This window comes from Barbatula barbatula, assembly GCF_947034865.1.
Source record: "Barbatula barbatula genome assembly, chromosome: 9".
NCBI lineage: Eukaryota > Metazoa > Chordata > Actinopteri > Cypriniformes > Nemacheilidae > Barbatula > Barbatula barbatula.
The window spans coordinates 12565212-12581112 of NC_136772.1; the positions used below are offsets into that span (position 1 = coordinate 12565212).

At 36.7% G+C, this 15901-nt stretch overlaps 3 protein-coding genes across 8 annotated transcripts in view; 2 read left to right on the top strand and 1 right to left on the bottom strand.

The window, feature by feature from the left end:
• The window catches only part of parp9 (poly(ADP-ribose) polymerase family member 9), a 5670-nt gene extending 1296 nt beyond the window's left edge, over positions 1-4374 (top strand). For all 6 annotated transcript variants that reach the window (XM_079463932.1, XM_079463931.1, XM_079463936.1 and 3 more), the window contains 8 exons: positions 53-969; positions 1094-1321; positions 1407-1622; positions 1834-1897; positions 2128-2676; positions 2811-2938; positions 3126-3282; positions 3406-4374. In XM_079463932.1, the coding sequence (XP_079320058.1) occupies positions 79-969; positions 1094-1321; positions 1407-1622; positions 1834-1897; positions 2128-2676; positions 2811-2938; positions 3126-3282; positions 3406-3686 (2514 nt within the window). In that variant the 5' untranslated portion in view covers positions 53-78 and the 3' untranslated portion in view covers positions 3687-4374. The remainder of the gene's footprint in view (positions 1-52; positions 970-1093; positions 1322-1406; positions 1623-1833; positions 1898-2127; positions 2677-2810; positions 2939-3125; positions 3283-3405) is intronic.
• faima (Fas apoptotic inhibitory molecule a) lies at positions 4168-7543 on the bottom strand. Its single transcript, XM_079463937.1, has 5 exons — positions 7337-7543; positions 6858-6981; positions 6390-6618; positions 5629-5678; positions 4168-5409 (listed from the first exon to the last, which is right to left on the bottom strand). Exons 2-5 carry the CDS (start codon positions 6969-6971, stop codon positions 5260-5262), a joined length of 543 nt encoding a protein of 180 aa, XP_079320063.1. The 5' UTR covers positions 6972-6981; positions 7337-7543; the 3' UTR covers positions 4168-5259.
• An 872-nt stretch (positions 7544-8415) lies between these two features.
• Positions 8416-12817, top strand: ndufa10 (NADH:ubiquinone oxidoreductase subunit A10). Its single transcript, XM_079465126.1, has 10 exons — positions 8416-8587; positions 8992-9160; positions 9372-9587; positions 9904-9990; positions 10113-10234; positions 10980-11059; positions 11304-11358; positions 11462-11547; positions 11721-11829; positions 12606-12817. Exons 1-10 carry the CDS (start codon positions 8513-8515, stop codon positions 12672-12674), a joined length of 1068 nt encoding a protein of 355 aa, XP_079321252.1. The 5' UTR covers positions 8416-8512; the 3' UTR covers positions 12675-12817.
• Positions 12818-15901: the final 3084 nt, after the last annotated feature.

The following is a 15901-nucleotide window of genomic DNA, read 5'->3' on the forward strand; positions in this document are numbered from 1 at the left end:
CAAGCCTCACATCATTTCAAGTTCGCTCGTGATTGTTTGTTTTCTCACCCAGGAATTAGGTTCATGACCTGAGGGAAAATGCAGACCATGAGTGAGAGAGCACACGTCCCACTGGTTCCAGAGCATTGTGATGTTCTGAGACGTTGTAGAGATGCACTTTGCAAAGCTGTTGAAATGAAATTTGGTTGCACGGCTATTTTTCACAATCTGGAAGACTCTGACTCTGTTAGTAATGCAGGTAAGCTTTCGGCTCCTGAATTGAGGTACTTCAAACAGCTGCCCAGTGGAGTGAAAGTAGCAGTCTGGAAAGATGACCTTACACGTTTTAAGGTAGATGCTGTGGTCAATGCTGCTAATGAGGGACTAAACCATGGAGGGGGTCTTGCACTAGCACTGAGTAAAGCTGGGGGACCAATGATCCAGAATTGGAGCAATGACATTATAAAAAAACAGGGAAAAGTGCAGACTGGTACAGCTGTAGTCACTGGTTCTGGAAGTCTCCCATGTAAAAAAATCATACACGCAGTGGGACCCTGTCTGCATTCAAATCCATCTCAGATGGAGATTCATCAATGCTCACCCATCTTATATAACACTATTAAGAACATCCTTCAAATAGTTGAATTAGAAAATCTTTCATCTGTTGCAATTCCTGCTCTGAGTTCTGGGCTTTTCAATTTTCCCAGAGATCTCTGTGCAAACATAATTGTGCAAGCTATAGACGAGTGCAGTAAAGTTAATGCATTTAAAGGCAGGACTGTAGAAATAAATCTTGTTAATAATGATGATCCTACGGTCCACGAAATGGAGCGAGCCTGTCTGCAGTGTATGGGCCTGCCAGACATCACTGGCTCATACAGTGGAGCTCTCAAAGGCAGAGACCAAAGCACAAGTTTCTCTTCATGCGACAGTTTGCAGTTTGGAAATGTAAAACTGCATCTCAGAAAGGGGTTAATTGAGGACCAAGAGGTAAGGTTGAGAAAATCTCTACTAACTTACAAACCTTCAAACGCATGAATAAATAATCAAATAAATAAAAAAACATGCATGATTATGATATTCTTGCTTTCTTCTCACTGTTTTTCTTTCATAGGTTGATGTGATTGTGAACACAATCTCAGAAACCTTGGATTTGTCTATTGGGCTTATTTCGAAAGCTATTTTAAAGAAAGCTGGCAATAAGATTCAAGAGGAGCTTTACAGAAATAAGACACGCTATGCCAAAAGTGGTGATGTTTTTGTAACTAAAGGTCATAACTTGAATTGTGCAGAAGTCTATCACTCTGTATGCGCAGAAAGGTCTGGGACAAGAGCCAAACAGGTATATTTGATTTCAACCACTATGCATACAATCTTTTTACCTGAGGTGAGACAGCCTGTAACCAGCCTGTGCCTTTTGTCTTTAGATTCTACACAAAGTGGTCTTTGACTGTTTGATGTACGCTGTATCTGCATACAAGTCCATTTCCTTCCCAGCTATTGGTACTGGAAATCTGTCCTTTCGTAAACACGAGGTTGCCGAAATCATGATGAACGCTGTGGCAGACTTTGCCAAAAAGAACTCCAGCAACAAACTGGACATAAACTTTGTTGCGTTCCCAACAGATTTTGAAATGATGGAGGTAGTTTCTGATTGCTTGTAATTGTTAAATAATTTGTTTGTACATTGTATAAGTCATTCGACTTTGATTGGAACGTCACATTTTTTATTTTTATGTGTGTCCTATTTTAAGTACTACAAAGAAATAGAGAATGCATTATAAATAATATGTGCAACATGGTTAGTTCGACAGACAAGAAACTTAGAGTTGAGTTTTCCTGTTGTTTTTTCAGGCTTTCAAAAACCAGCTTAAGCACGTGATGAAGATGTCAGATTTTCCCAGTACCACGACACAAAGTAAGCAAACCATATAAAGCTTCTTTTTACTATTCAATATTTGCTATAACTCACACACACACTGAACAGTATTGCACAAATTATGTATATCAGTCTTTATTTTTAACTTTTATTTTGCTCCGTTACTGATGCACATCCAGATATATTGTTTGGTTTAGGCATTAACAAAACATTGACAAGTTAACCTGCTGTTGAAGTTCTTAAAACATGGCATGCTCAAATGTTTTCAGGTTCTGCTTTGGCAACCAAAGAACCCACAAGAAGTGAAACACCGACTCTTGAGATCAACAGTGTCTCCAAGGAAGCTCTGAGAGAGGCACAAGCATGGATAATGAATATGTTGGGCCCAAAAAATGACACAATAACAATAATGAATAACCACGTCATTTACTTTGGCCAAAAAGATCATGAAAACCTGGTCTCCCTTCAAACCAAGCTTGGTGTTCAACTTGCAGTATTCTTCAAGAATGGCAATGGTGGCATTTTCATCACTGGAGAACCCATCTCTGTCAGCTGTGTGGCTATTGAAGTGGAATATATGCTTTGTCAGGCCCAAAATGACTTTGCTTTAGATGAAGAGAGCAACCTTCTCTATTCTGTGGTTCGCTGGCAGTGTAAAGATGCACCATGGCCAGCTAAAATCAATGCAGCATTGGAGAAAGCCTATCTGGCACGGAACAAAGAAAAAATTGAGTTTCATGATTATGATATCATAGTCAACATTAAGAACATGTATGTGGTTGACATCTATGGAAAGACAAGCAGCATTGGAAGGACATGTATGTTTTAGTTGTAAATGTTGTAGATATACACAGTTGAAAGTAGGAAATAATTTTTCTTAGCACAATGTTTGAGTTCATGTTCAGGTTTTGATTCATAACATCTGATTCAGTCTTTTTCTCTTTCAACAAAGGCATGTTTAAGGATTACAACCCTTTTCATCTAGACAGCAATTCATTTTATGCAAGAACTCCTGTGGATGGGAAGGATTATATGGAAATAAAAAGGAAAGTCGAGGACTGTGGGCTATGTGCCATCAGGGTGAGCAGATGAGGTCAACTAAAATTAAATTTCCACTGTAATGACTAATTTAAATCAATTATTTTTCACATCAGGTTATTGTGTACAGATACATAACTACATCACAAGAAGTTGACACAAGGAATTTAAGCACAGTGTTATTTAAAAACAATCTTCTAATGGAATGTGGTTGTATTTGTTGTTACAGGTGGAGAAAATCAAGAATGCTGCCCTTCAGCAGATTTTTGAGCTGACCGGGAAGCGAATAAAAGATAAACCAAAGTGTCTGTACCAGTGTGTGTCAGCTCAGTTCTGTGATCTCATCTGCAGAATTGGCTTTCACAAAGATTTCGCGCCACCTGCAGGTAAGACAAATGTGCAGTATTTGTTTTTCACCCTACTACGAATCAGTATATGATTTGAAGGCTAAATTGTGATATGTTCCTCTAGAAAAAAACAAGTACAAAGAAAAGTTTTTATATTTGCAGAGCAAAAGGATGGCAGTGGTATATACTTCAGCAGTAGACTGGACCGGGCATTGAAGCTGTGGAGCAGACAGGAGGAAGAGTACATCTACATCATTCAGGCCCAGGTTCTCACTGGAAAATCAGTGATTGGTTCACCAGATTTTATTTTGCCCCCTGTCATGGGTTCTGACCCTTTGAAACGCTTCGACAGCTTGACTGACAAAGAAAACACACATGTGATCTTCAATGGTCAACAAGCTCTTCCTGAATACCTGATTATATGTGGTAAACCAGGCTCTTAAGCGGTGTAGCTTCAGATATTTGTTAATGAGTTTTGTGTAAGCAATAACGCAATTTGTTTTACAGTAAATCAGGATAAATGATTCACTGCTTTAGACCTGTAAAAAGTTGACCTCTGTAAACAAGTTCAGTGAGGTAAATGAAGAAAATATATATTTGCACTAAGGTAGTCTAATTCACTTATTTAATGAACTTCTCTAATGAGGAATCATAAGTGACTGTTGCATTCTAACCTGGATGTGTCCTACTCTTAATTTCTTATATGATTCCCTTCAGCTGTGGATATCTTTATTGAATCATGGGATATGTGATACGTATTGGTGTTAGATTAATGAAAATAATAGTTTTTTCGTAGCATGTGTTTTAGTTTATTATAGTTGAGTGTAAGAGGAATGTATTTTGGTATATTTTCTAGATTGTCTGGTGGTGGATTTTTTTTTGGTGGTGGAGTTTTCCTTTAATAAAGTTTATTCACACACATTTAGTCAGGTGAAATGTTTATTGGTTCATAACAACAACATCACATATTTGGAACATGTTTAATGTAACAGTTTGTATTTACATATAAAAAGATCAGGGTCAAATAAAATGATTACAAAAGCAAATATGTCTAGGTTACAATGCCACCTTTCTTAGGAAGTCAATTAAACACACTTTAGTACAAATGTAAATAAAAATCTAACTTGAATTGTAAGAAATTAATTTTACATTTTCATTATGCACTCACAGTGCCTGGGAATATAAAATGTAATTCATATTTATACTGTTCATTTTATATATCTTGAACATTGTGCTACACTTCACATCTTGAAAAAAGACTTATCTCTGGACTTATTATTACATTATTTTTTTAAACAAGACCGATAACAGATACATTTCTCCACAGACTACCACATTATCACATCTTGAATTTACCAGACTCATGAAACTAAAGCGACAAGTAATTCTGTGTCACAAGCCCTAGACACCAAAGTGTTTCGGAGCACATACAGTAGTCACATTGAAGTATATTACCTAAGGAAAGTTATTGCTGCACTCTGACCTTATTTACAAGACTGGTCAGATGAATGTCTACCAAAAAGAATACCTTAACGTCGTCACATTAACCTCTAATATAGACCATTTAAATGCTTATGAGAACATGATTGTGCTACCGCTAAAATAATCAGCTATTTTACACCAACAATCTTCGTAAGTACCTCACTATATCACATGATCAACATACCAAACTGTTTAGTAGAGGTTTTGAAAGCATCACATCTATTTGTTTCACTTTTGCTATGATTATTGCAGAATTAACAACAACCACATTAAAATAAATATGTTTGTTCCTTGTTTAAATTACAATGATTCCCCAGAGTTTTTAAAGACTTTAAAATATTGTTGCTATGTGAGGAATATAGCAAATAACTAAACTGTGTGTTTGTAAGACACATTTGTCACTGCTTCAAAACAGTCCAATACTGAACTAGGATATGCTGATCTGTTCACAAATCAGCACAGATTATGGACACGCTTCAGCAACCGAACACATAAACACACTCTTCTCATGGCGATGTACAGTCACCACACAGATTATTCTGCAGACTCTGAAACCTCCATGCCATCCACCAGCAGTGTGTGAACGATGCCGTCTCGTCTCTTACCGCTGCTCACGGCTTTAATGCAGCAGTCGTGGTCGCCCACGGTGAAGTGTGTTTCTGTGCCATCATCAACAAACTCTCCCTGAAAGATTTCAAGGAAGAGACAGTAATGTTTTTTCTGCTGTGGGATTCATGGTGAACGATGATTAACGGTCATTCTATCTTTTCTCAAACAGTTCAACTAAAAACACAAAATTGGTATAAATGTGCAAATCAAAAACGTCTAATGTTAAATTAATTGTCAGTTTTTCCACAACCAGTTTATCAGATTAGAAAATGAGTTAAATAAACAAACACTTACAGCCGTTTCCATTTTCTGTCCATTGCACCATATATCCATGGTATCCTTCTCTGTTGAGGATGGAAGAGTTTATAAGTGAGTGATTAAATGGCTGTTGAATGAGTTATAAAGATAAGACCAGTAATAAAATCCACTTCAAGGCCAATATTCTTGTGCTATGTTTTCTGGTGATTCAATTACACAATTCACACTCTGTCTATTTACATTTTCTGATTCTGCAAACACTTTTATCTAAATGCCATATGCCGAATCTGGTGCAAAAGAATGCAGAAAAATATCACGGTTTAATAGCACCAGCCATAAATTCACATCCAAGTCAAAGATATGGAAATGTCCCTTCCTCCTCATTGTGTTACTTCCATAGGCACATCATTCCATTCCAAACATTTACCCTCTCTAATATTTATCCTTGTTAAGCAAAACTAGATTTTCCCATATTACTTTAAAAGTGTTCTTGAAAACCATAACTCTGGAGCTGCATATACAGTATATGAAAGTATGAATTATATCAAATGCAGTTTTTACTTCACATGAGAACGACCTTCTCTTGTTATATACAGTACTAATTAGTTCACTTTCTTAAATCTTTATTTAACTAAAGGTTCATGGCTGCTACAGCATGGCAGGTCCCTCAGAGAGTGAGAAAACATTTAGCACTGTAGACATAAGTCGATGAATGTTGACAAAACATTCTGATAAAACAAAACAACCAGCTCGAAGGATCGAAGTTACCTTTACTTTAGGATCCTGTTATTTCTTACCCAGAACAACTCTGCAGTCGATGCCATCCAGGTTAAGGAGCCATGTGCTGGTAACCTTGGAGCGATTCTCCATATATTTCTTCAGGCTCTTTCCATTAATCTCGAGAGTGTACTCGTATGCAAATCCACTCACTGCATCTATGTTAATAGTGGCTTTTGTGTTGGTTCCACCCACGTAAAACGTCTCCTTTCCAACCAGTTTGAACATCCAATCTCTCCTTACAACTTCCTGTGAAGGTCATGAACAAACTCTTGAGACACATGCACTCACTTTTAATGAAGATATCTCATTAGTTTTATAGTATAGTAGTATGCAAAGAGAGGGTACTTCAGGGTTCTGAGTAAACTTGGCAGTCTAAAATGACAACAAGCTGACTGCATTTGCTTTCATTTCATTTGTCAGTGGAGTCTACGTGTATGCCGTTATCCTGTTATACTTATACTAAGTAAAATGATAAAACATTTGACCTTTCCGTCGATGTTAATAACACGTTTTCCTGTGGTCGTGCCATGTTCAAATTCAATCCTATGCACACCATCACTCAAAGCCACTTCCCACACCGCAACAAGATCTCCTGACATCTCCCAGTACCTGTTACAGCACAGACGTTATTTACGTGAAAAACAAGAGCTCATGTTTTAAGTCAAAGAAATAAGTGACTCTAAACGTTGATTTTCTATACTCGAAATCTTAACATTACAAATGATTGATAATAAAACACTTCCAGATACTGCGTAAGTGTCTTGTTTGACATTCAAAAAAGGGCGATCATTATTTGTGGTCTTAAAATCGCTAATGTGCATTATTCAACGTTTTTTTGTATGAATATTTCAAGTCCTGAAAATAAGAATCTGTCTGTTAGTGGCAGCATCATAACCTTAGACCTGTTAAAAGAACAAGCCGTCGATCGTTCAAAACGCAACTAAATCAGACTAAAATTACCTACCGACCCAAATCCGAGCAGGAATAAAATTCGGGATCGGCTGTTCCCAAGACACAAAATATAAAATAGCTGTTCACAACAGTTTCAAGTCAGCTAGCTCCAAATTTAGCTGTAGCAGCTAACAACAGTTACTATAGCAACAGCGTCTTATTCTTCCCGTTTGTCTCAGGTTGTACGCCACAATAAGCGCTACTGACCTCTGCTGGTTACTTGGTATTACTGGCGATTACTGATTTATATAATTTATCCACATAATAATTTATTTAATGTTATTTATAATGATTTAATTCATTATAATTTATTTTAATATTAATACATAAACTATATATAATTATTTCAATATTTTCAGCATGTGTATTATACATTTTGATCTACCTGATAGATGTTGTTGCTGTTTAAAAACAATTGATTTTAAATATGGCTGGATTGTAATACATAGCTGATGGCTTTTATCCAGTGTTTCATATGAGGAGTTTATGCATGTTTGTCTGGACTAACTCTCGGGAAATTCCCATGTCAACATAATAAAGAGTACAAGCAATAAGCAAATGGTGTATACAGGCAGAGTAGTCGAATAAATGCAACAGTCTGTTGAGCTTTTAAAGAGCGGTCACTTCACCGTTGTCACCTTCAATAAAACTAATAGCACCATCTGGTGTATAAGCTAGTTTACACTCCCTTTATCATTGTTTTTCTATTTCTTTTGCTTTATAATGAACACAGCATTTATGTATTGCCTCAATATGGGGGCATGTGTCCTTATTTTTGTATCTTCATTTCATTGAACAAGGTGAAAGACTCGATTGTTTTTATCTATGCTGTTGTTTAATTTAATGTATAGTAAATTTTCATATGAATCACAGATGCGTTACAGACACCTCGGATTTGGGATCTCCCCACCTCAAACGTTTGAATTTAGTATTATTAAAAGCATTCAGTAACATTAAACATTGATGTTATCAGTAATTTATTAACAGATAATTAAAAGATAATCAAAAAATAAATTCCGGGTTGAGGTGGGAAACATCCCAAATTCGAGGTGTTTGGAACGCAGCAAAGAACCCTGTACCGCTTTAAAGAATATGACGCGCTCGTGACGCAAAACTTCCGCGACGCGGCGCAGAGCTCCTTCAGCGACATTGAGGATTATCAGACGTGCGGGAGTTTCTATAGTTTGCGATGGCGTTGCGGTTATTTCGGCTGGTTGTGCCCAGCAGTGCAGCAGCTTTGAAAGCAGGATCGCCTGTGCCCACGGTAAGATTGACGAACATTCCCTGCAGTCAAGACAAAAGATCCATCTGCTGTCAGGGCCTAATGTAGTCAAACTGAAGGACAGCAGTAGAACTACAGCTGTGAAAACAGCATCCCTTTTTTCTGTAATATTGATAAACGGATTAATTTGTTTAAAGAACCGTTAACTTTATTTAACCTTTATTTAAACTTTATTTAAAATTAAACTTTAGTTTACCGAATCGAGTTTTCTTAGCTGTTTATGAATCTGAAGCGCATTAAAGCAACTTGTATAACAGCAGTCATTGATAGTTTGACTTACGTACAGATATTGCAGATGATTATGATGTAAACAATGTTGCAGTCCAAATCACTTTGATGATTTGGTTCACATTAGAAAAAAATGACACCATGTGTTTCCTCTTAAGGCTAAAATTCACACATCTGCTGTAAAGAACCTGCGATATGGATGGTGGGCATATGCTCTGGGTGAGAGAACAACATCCCGCTTCACAGAAAACAGCAGGATCATTTCTGTTGATGGCAACTTGGCATCAGGCAAAGGAGCACTTGCACAAAAGTTGGCTGATAAACTAGGTAAAAAAACTAAATCATTTCTGATTTTCCTCAATCTTACCAAAACAGTAAACAACATGGCCATGGAAACACAAACCCATCCTGTCTGAAAATCTCTTTGTTCTTTTGTCATAGAGGAGTATAAAAATGACAGAAGGTCAAAAATATTATAAAGTCTACTCTTAATATCTGTGTTTGTGGTTTAAAAATGCATCTTGTATTTTGTGATCAGGGATGCTGTACATGCCAGAGCCAGACACACACTATGTGGACAAAATGACAAAGGAGAAAGTTCCTCTAGATAAAGCCTTTAATGGAAACTGCACTCTGGAGAAGTTCTACTTGGAGCCCAAAGCCAGTGATGGAAACTCTTATCGCCTGCAGTGTTGGATGTACCTTATGAGACTGCTGCAGTACTCTGATGCTATTGAACACCTGCTGTCTACAGGTAACCAAACATCTTAAACATTATTGACAGTCGCCTGCTGTCTATTACATGTGTAGCTTAATGTTCCAATGAATGTCCAAAGCCACATTATTAGGCAAGTTCAAACCTAATAATAGATTAATTTTAAGTGACTTTGAATATTATTCATGTTTTTAATGAGATTATGCATCTAAAGACAATATTTAGTATGTAATGAGTATTATTGGCCTAAAACAAACGTAATTTCTTGAATCACACCTTAGAAATAAATGGGAAAAATAGTTTTGTCGATGCTTTTATTTCTTTTTATCTGTGATCGTGCATCTCTCTCTCTTAGGACAGGGTGTTGTCCTGGAACGATCTCCATTCAGTGACATGGTATTTATGGAGGCCATGTTCAAAGAAGGCTTCATTCGCAAGCAGTGTGAGTTGGTTGTGCCTAAAGTTTAGTTGAGAAATTACTTCAAAACTTTATCTTAGCCTCCTTTTCGTTTACATGAGAAGAAACACCTAAAAGTCAGAGCTATGTTTGTTGTTCTCCTGCAGGTGTGGAGCACTATAATGAGGTTAAAGGTGTCAGTCTCTGTGAATTTCTGCCCCCTCATCTGGTCATATATGTGGACTCCCCTGCTGAAGAGGTTCAGAAAAATCTCAAGGCAACAGGAAAGGTATGTGTGGAGGGAAATATCGCCTTTGATTTAGTGAAATAAAACTGACAAACATTGTCAAAGCACAAACAAAGTATGCTTATATGTTACTTTTAGGCATGATTTTAAAAGCTTTAAAGGGACAGTTCACCCAAAAATGAAGATGCTGTCATCATTTACTCACCCTAAGATTGTTTCAAATCCGTATAGACAGTTTCATCTTAACAACATAAACAAAAGCGTATGCACACTTTTGTGACCCCAACTGAACTTCCGGTACACATTCACAAACGATAGAGCATCTGTAGATTATTTCTGATACCCATCAAACAAAACCGTGAAGAAGCATTTGCTAAACTTGTCTCTCCAATATTTAGAATTTATACCTAGGAATAACCTGAGGGTGAGTAAATGAGGACAGAATTTTCATTTTTAGATGAACAATCATTGAGAAATTATTATATTTTCTATGCTTCACGAAGCAATAATTTGTATTGTTTAAATTTTTTTATGTGAACTTTGTCAGATTCAAATGCATTTTTCACATCTCTCATCAGTCGTCAAATGTCAGCGATGTGTTTGTAATTGAGGTCACCATAATTATTGCAGAATTGCATCAAGCAGAAAGTCGAGAATGTTTCACGCTATTCTAAATAAGAAATGTAATGATTTGGGACATTTTGAATAATTTAACACGGAGTGTTTGTTTAGCAAATTAAAAACAACACACCGATAAATCCGATTTTCTGTTTCCTTGCTTATGCAGTCACAGCTCCAGAATGTTCCTTTAAGCTACCTGAAGAGCATTGAGACAGCATACAAAAAGAACTTTCTTCCAAAAATCCGGTCTGTGACTAATGTTGTATTTATGTCATATTACCCAAGTACACACATATTGTTTTAGTAAATAGAACATTAGTGTTTTTCGAAATATAAATGTAAAATGAATAAATAGTAACATTATATTATTTATGTGTGTCTATTAATTGTTACAGTAATACAGTAACAATATTTGTAGCTACACATTGCTTTTGTTGTTTTCAGTTGTACTTTTTTAATGTTATTGTTGAAAAGCTATTTTGATTTTCAGGGAAGAGGCAGAGGTTCTCGCTTATGACACAATTCAAGCCCAGGACATTGAAAGGGTGAGTTCATGAGAATAAAACCGGTCTATGGAGCATGTTCAGACAAATGTCATAACTCTCTATCTCTATCTCTCTCTCTCTATATATATATATGAACACACAGATTGCAGAGGATATTGACTATCTCAAGTTTGATAAGGGCCCGTGGCTGGAGCAGGATGATGTCACATTTCACTATATGCGAATGCTGTAAGTGTTTATTATGCTGGCTATACTTATTTCTGATTTAGTCATAGATGGTCTTTTTTGTTGCATCTCATTCAATATGTTTATGCTGAACTTAGCTTCCTCCCAATGTTCTTACTTTTTGTTCTCAACCGAGATTGTAATTTAATCATTTTTGGGTTTTCTTACCTAACCAGGGTGGAAGACAAGCAAAAGGTGGCCAACATGACCTGCATCATTAGATATCTCCCAGAAATCACGATCGGTGCTCATGAGTTTGATGCTACCTACTTCGCTTACAAATCGGTATGTGCATTTTTTAACTTTCATTTATAGATAGTCACGTAAATAAATACTTTATTATAGACCAAATTTACATCTAGATATATATGCTAGTTTATATGCAGAAGCCAGGTGTTGCCTCAGAATTAAGGTTTAAAAGAACAACAAGTGCCTACAGAGTGTTGTTTTCACAGTGTAACAAGATCTATAAAAGGAAAGAAGGAGGCAGGAACAGGCAAACGTAAAAATACTTTTAATAAAATAAACAAACAATAAATCACAACCTAAAGTCCAGGCCTGGTCCTCTTTCCCTGACGTACCAGTCGCTCATCCTCTTATGCTCCCAATATCCTCCGTGATACGAGACTGGTGCGTGAGTGATAACGTTACATCGAATCCCGGCTTGTCCCGCCTACCTCACTACACACAGTATATTCACTTATTGTCACCTGAGGCTATTTACTGGTGTCTGTGGGATTACAAAATCAGTAGACAGATGCATTTATGAAATGCATGACAGCAGCACGCTGTATAGCCATTAGAACAATCAGATGTGAGCTCATGAGAAAAGATCAAACTTCAGTTTTTTCAATGCTATTTCAGCCTTAACACTAAAACACATGAATCTTTACCTCAACCCAGAGAACTTCTAAAGGGAATGTCACAAATATAAATTATATAGCTGCTCTAACTTGGTGTTTTATTTTAAAGTTATTTCAGAGTAAGGTCACAGCAAAACATGGGCACGACACACCATGGTTTCATAAAATCTAACATGTGATATGGAAATCTGTCTCTAGCTCCCAGGAAAGAAATACGCTGAAGGTTATAATGAAGACGTCGGGGACAAAAGCATCTGGCTCAAGTGAGAAATACTAGCTTCGCTGAAGGGAAGGACATCTGAATGAGAGACGATTCAAGTTAGTCCATGTCCAACGGGGAAGATAAATATCCTGCTGTTTTGCAGCTGAAGATGTCGTTGTATATTGTTAATAAAGAATTGTATATGTTACACAGCCTGTTCGTTTTTTTTGGGGGGAAGTTTTAAACTACAGAACTGGACGTTAAAGTAGACAGAATAATAGAATGAAGCAAAAAACGACCATAATCTTTGTAAATTCAAGTGAAATCTAGCCATGGAAATAAGCAGAGACGTAAGACCTGGTGACACTAAGGGTCATAAATATTATAAAATTGTGGTAAAATTGTTATAAATTAGAATCATACAACAGTGGAGTCAACAACTATAATGAAACAGAGGGAAAGTATGGTTTGAGTTTTTTATTATAAGCCATACGGTTTTGGAGAGCCAATCAAAATCCATTATAATTTAAAGTGTCCATATATATTTGTATCTGTTGGTGTGTGTTGTGTTACCGTTACAGTTTTCTTCTTTATTTTTATATTTGATGTGAGCGGCCCTTATTGGCTGTCATTGTTTAATCTTTCATCATCTTGAATAAAACACTGAAATTGATTTTAGTAATCGCTCACTTGTCGTCGTAGTTTAGGTGTGGACATGCTTTCTCGAAAACGATATAGTTAACGCTGTCGTTCTTTGTGTTAACGGGCCTTTATCTAACGTAACGAATCTGGCGACTCAATATTTCGCCACAATTAAAAGCTATTTATTTCAGAAACGGCACAATGCAAAACGCCCGCGGCTCATTAGACACCCGAAACCTGCAGTTTCTCGTCACTCAGAGATGAGGGGTGATGATATGCGTCTGCGGCGGCGGGTTTGCCGGTAAACGGCCCGCTGATCCAGGAATAGCTCTACTGCGCGCCGCTGCTCGTTCATCCCTGCACGCTTCTCGTATTACCAATGCTCTGGGTTTCATATAGGCTGGTCATTTACCAAAATCTCAATTGACGCTGAAATAAAGCTGTCTGTTAAAAAAACTGTTCTTAAGACACCTTTAAGCCCATGTATAAAAGGTAATGGATGCCACAAATGACAACGGTTAGGCTACATATGAGCGAATACTATGCTTTTCACAACATCTTTTAAAATAAAATAAACGGACATGGAAAAGTGCCCAATGAAAGTCTTTTCTGAAGGTCATAGCGCTACGAGATCGCACAGGACATGTAAGTGCACATTTATTATATTATTTTAGAATAATTTAAGAATTCAGTTTGCACTTAAGTAAACGTCTTTTTTTCATTTTGTTGTTGAAAAAAATATATTGCCTGAAAAAAAAATACATTTTACATTTTAATTGAACTCCTGTCGAATTTTAGTTGGAAACCACTAGAGGGCGCTTAACGGTTTAAAAATCACGGTGATACTTCACTGACATTACCCTGGATTTACGTGTTTGATTCTGGCCCTATTAAGGTCTCTCCGAGGAGGGCACTGTTGTACCTTTCATTTCAAAGTATCAAACCTAAACACTTATGAATTCCTGTTTTATGAGCAGGAAGAGACCTCCTTCACCCATTTCGTCTTCGGTGTATCTTTCATTATCCTGGCTTATTTTGACAGCACTGTTTTAAATGCATAAATATTTCACATACATAGATCCCAAAGCTGTTATTGTATGTTCTTGCTCTTTTAGCGAATGCTGCAATGCGGGTTTATTAATGACTTGGCAGTCGAGACTGGGAATGAGACTCAAAGTTGAGTGCTAAACAGAAAAGTGCACATTATCGACAAAGTGGTACGTTTGAATTAAACATCATTACTGCATTCAATCTGAATTTAAAAGGCTAAATTGCTCCAGTTAATACTCATGCGGATCTCTGTATTTAGCATTGCAGTGAATGAAGAGAGTGTGTTACAGTACGTTGCTGTTCCTCCTACATGGCTTGGTCTGTTAAATGAAGAGGATGGAAAGATAAACAAAGCTGTTGTGGTGGTGCTGACAGATGAGGGATGTGTGGCGTTGGCCCTGATAGAACGTGAATGGCTGTAATTAACCTTGAATGGTAAAATTGACAGAGCATATACAGATAATGGCGATAGCCTGTTTTTTCATATAGCATTATATATGCATTGTCTTAAAAACAATACAGTAAATGTACTTGATGATTGTGTTGTTAAGAGAAGAAAAAGTATGAATCATAATGAACACACCTTTGTGACATTTGTAAGCATTTATTGCGAGTTATTTACACAAGTTAAAATTAAATGAAATATAATAAAACAGGGATTCATTTTATACAATTATTTAGCTTCTTTTTCAATTAGTATGGTTTTGCTATTGCTATTTATGGCTTAATTTAAAGCTTGTATTTGGTTCAACATATTCAAGAGCACGAGTCATCTGGTCTATTATACGAAACAATCTGATTTGTTCTGATGGAGAGAGAGAGACTTCTAGAAACAATTATATTGGATCTAAGTTCTAACTAATACATTTAATTAGTCTTACACATTAGTTACTATATATTGTATATTACTTAAACTTGACATTAACTATCAACTGTAAGACATTTACAGAATACCATACAGTACACAAACCTGTATAATGGGCATAAAATGGCCTCAAAAACTCAAGGCCGCTTTACTTACTGTCACCCTGCCCTCAATTTCCTCCTACAAGTGTTCTCACTGTAATTACATTTTGTTATAAGATGAATTTGCCTATGCGTGGCTGAGATGTGTCACACCTGAAAGTTCAAGTCCTTTCCGGTGTCTCCAGAGAGAAGCTTTCACACTGACAGAAAACCCGGGGCAACAGTTTCACAGTGACATCATCAGGAGCGGGTCTCTTCCTGACACCTCTCAGTTTTTCTCATGTGCCTTTAATCAGATTTCACACATCGTTTCAAATTAATTATTAACATGCAAGGAAAGAGCATGATTTGTTTGCTTTGGTTGCTCTTGTAGTCTTGACAGTGTGACCATGGGTTATTTTTGAATACCTCTATAAGGGGGGGTGGAGATCACATTTAGAATAATTTTCTGTAATTTTACTTATAATGATACTGCTAAAAGCTGTGTCTTTACATTTATGTGAATGACAAGAAGTGAAATTACTACAACGATGTTATTTTAAATTAGCAACTTGACAAGTTACCAACTAGCCTCTCAATAATTGCTTTAATGGTCAGTCTCCTGTCACCGTTGTGAATGTCTTTAGATTCTTTC

Coding starts and splice junctions, on each gene's coding strand:
- faima (XM_079463937.1), bottom strand. CDS start 6,971: ATGTCAGGAGATCTTGTTGCGGTGTGGGAAGTGGCTTTGAGTGATGGT. Junction 6,619..6,857: donor TTATTAACATCGACGGAAAG/GTCAAATGTTTT, acceptor TGACCTTCACAG/GAAGTTGTAAGGAGAGATTG. Junction 5,410..5,628: donor GACAGAAAATGGAAACGGCT/GTAAGTGTTTGT, acceptor GAAATCTTTCAG/GGAGAGTTTGTTGATGATGG.
- ndufa10 (XM_079465126.1), top strand. CDS start 8,513: ATGGCGTTGCGGTTATTTCGGCTGGTTGTGCCCAGCAGTGCAGCAGCT. Junction 10,235..10,979: donor ATCTCAAGGCAACAGGAAAG/GTATGTGTGGAG, acceptor TTGCTTATGCAG/TCACAGCTCCAGAATGTTCC. Junction 11,060..11,303: donor AACTTTCTTCCAAAAATCCG/GTCTGTGACTAA, acceptor TTTGATTTTCAG/GGAAGAGGCAGAGGTTCTCG.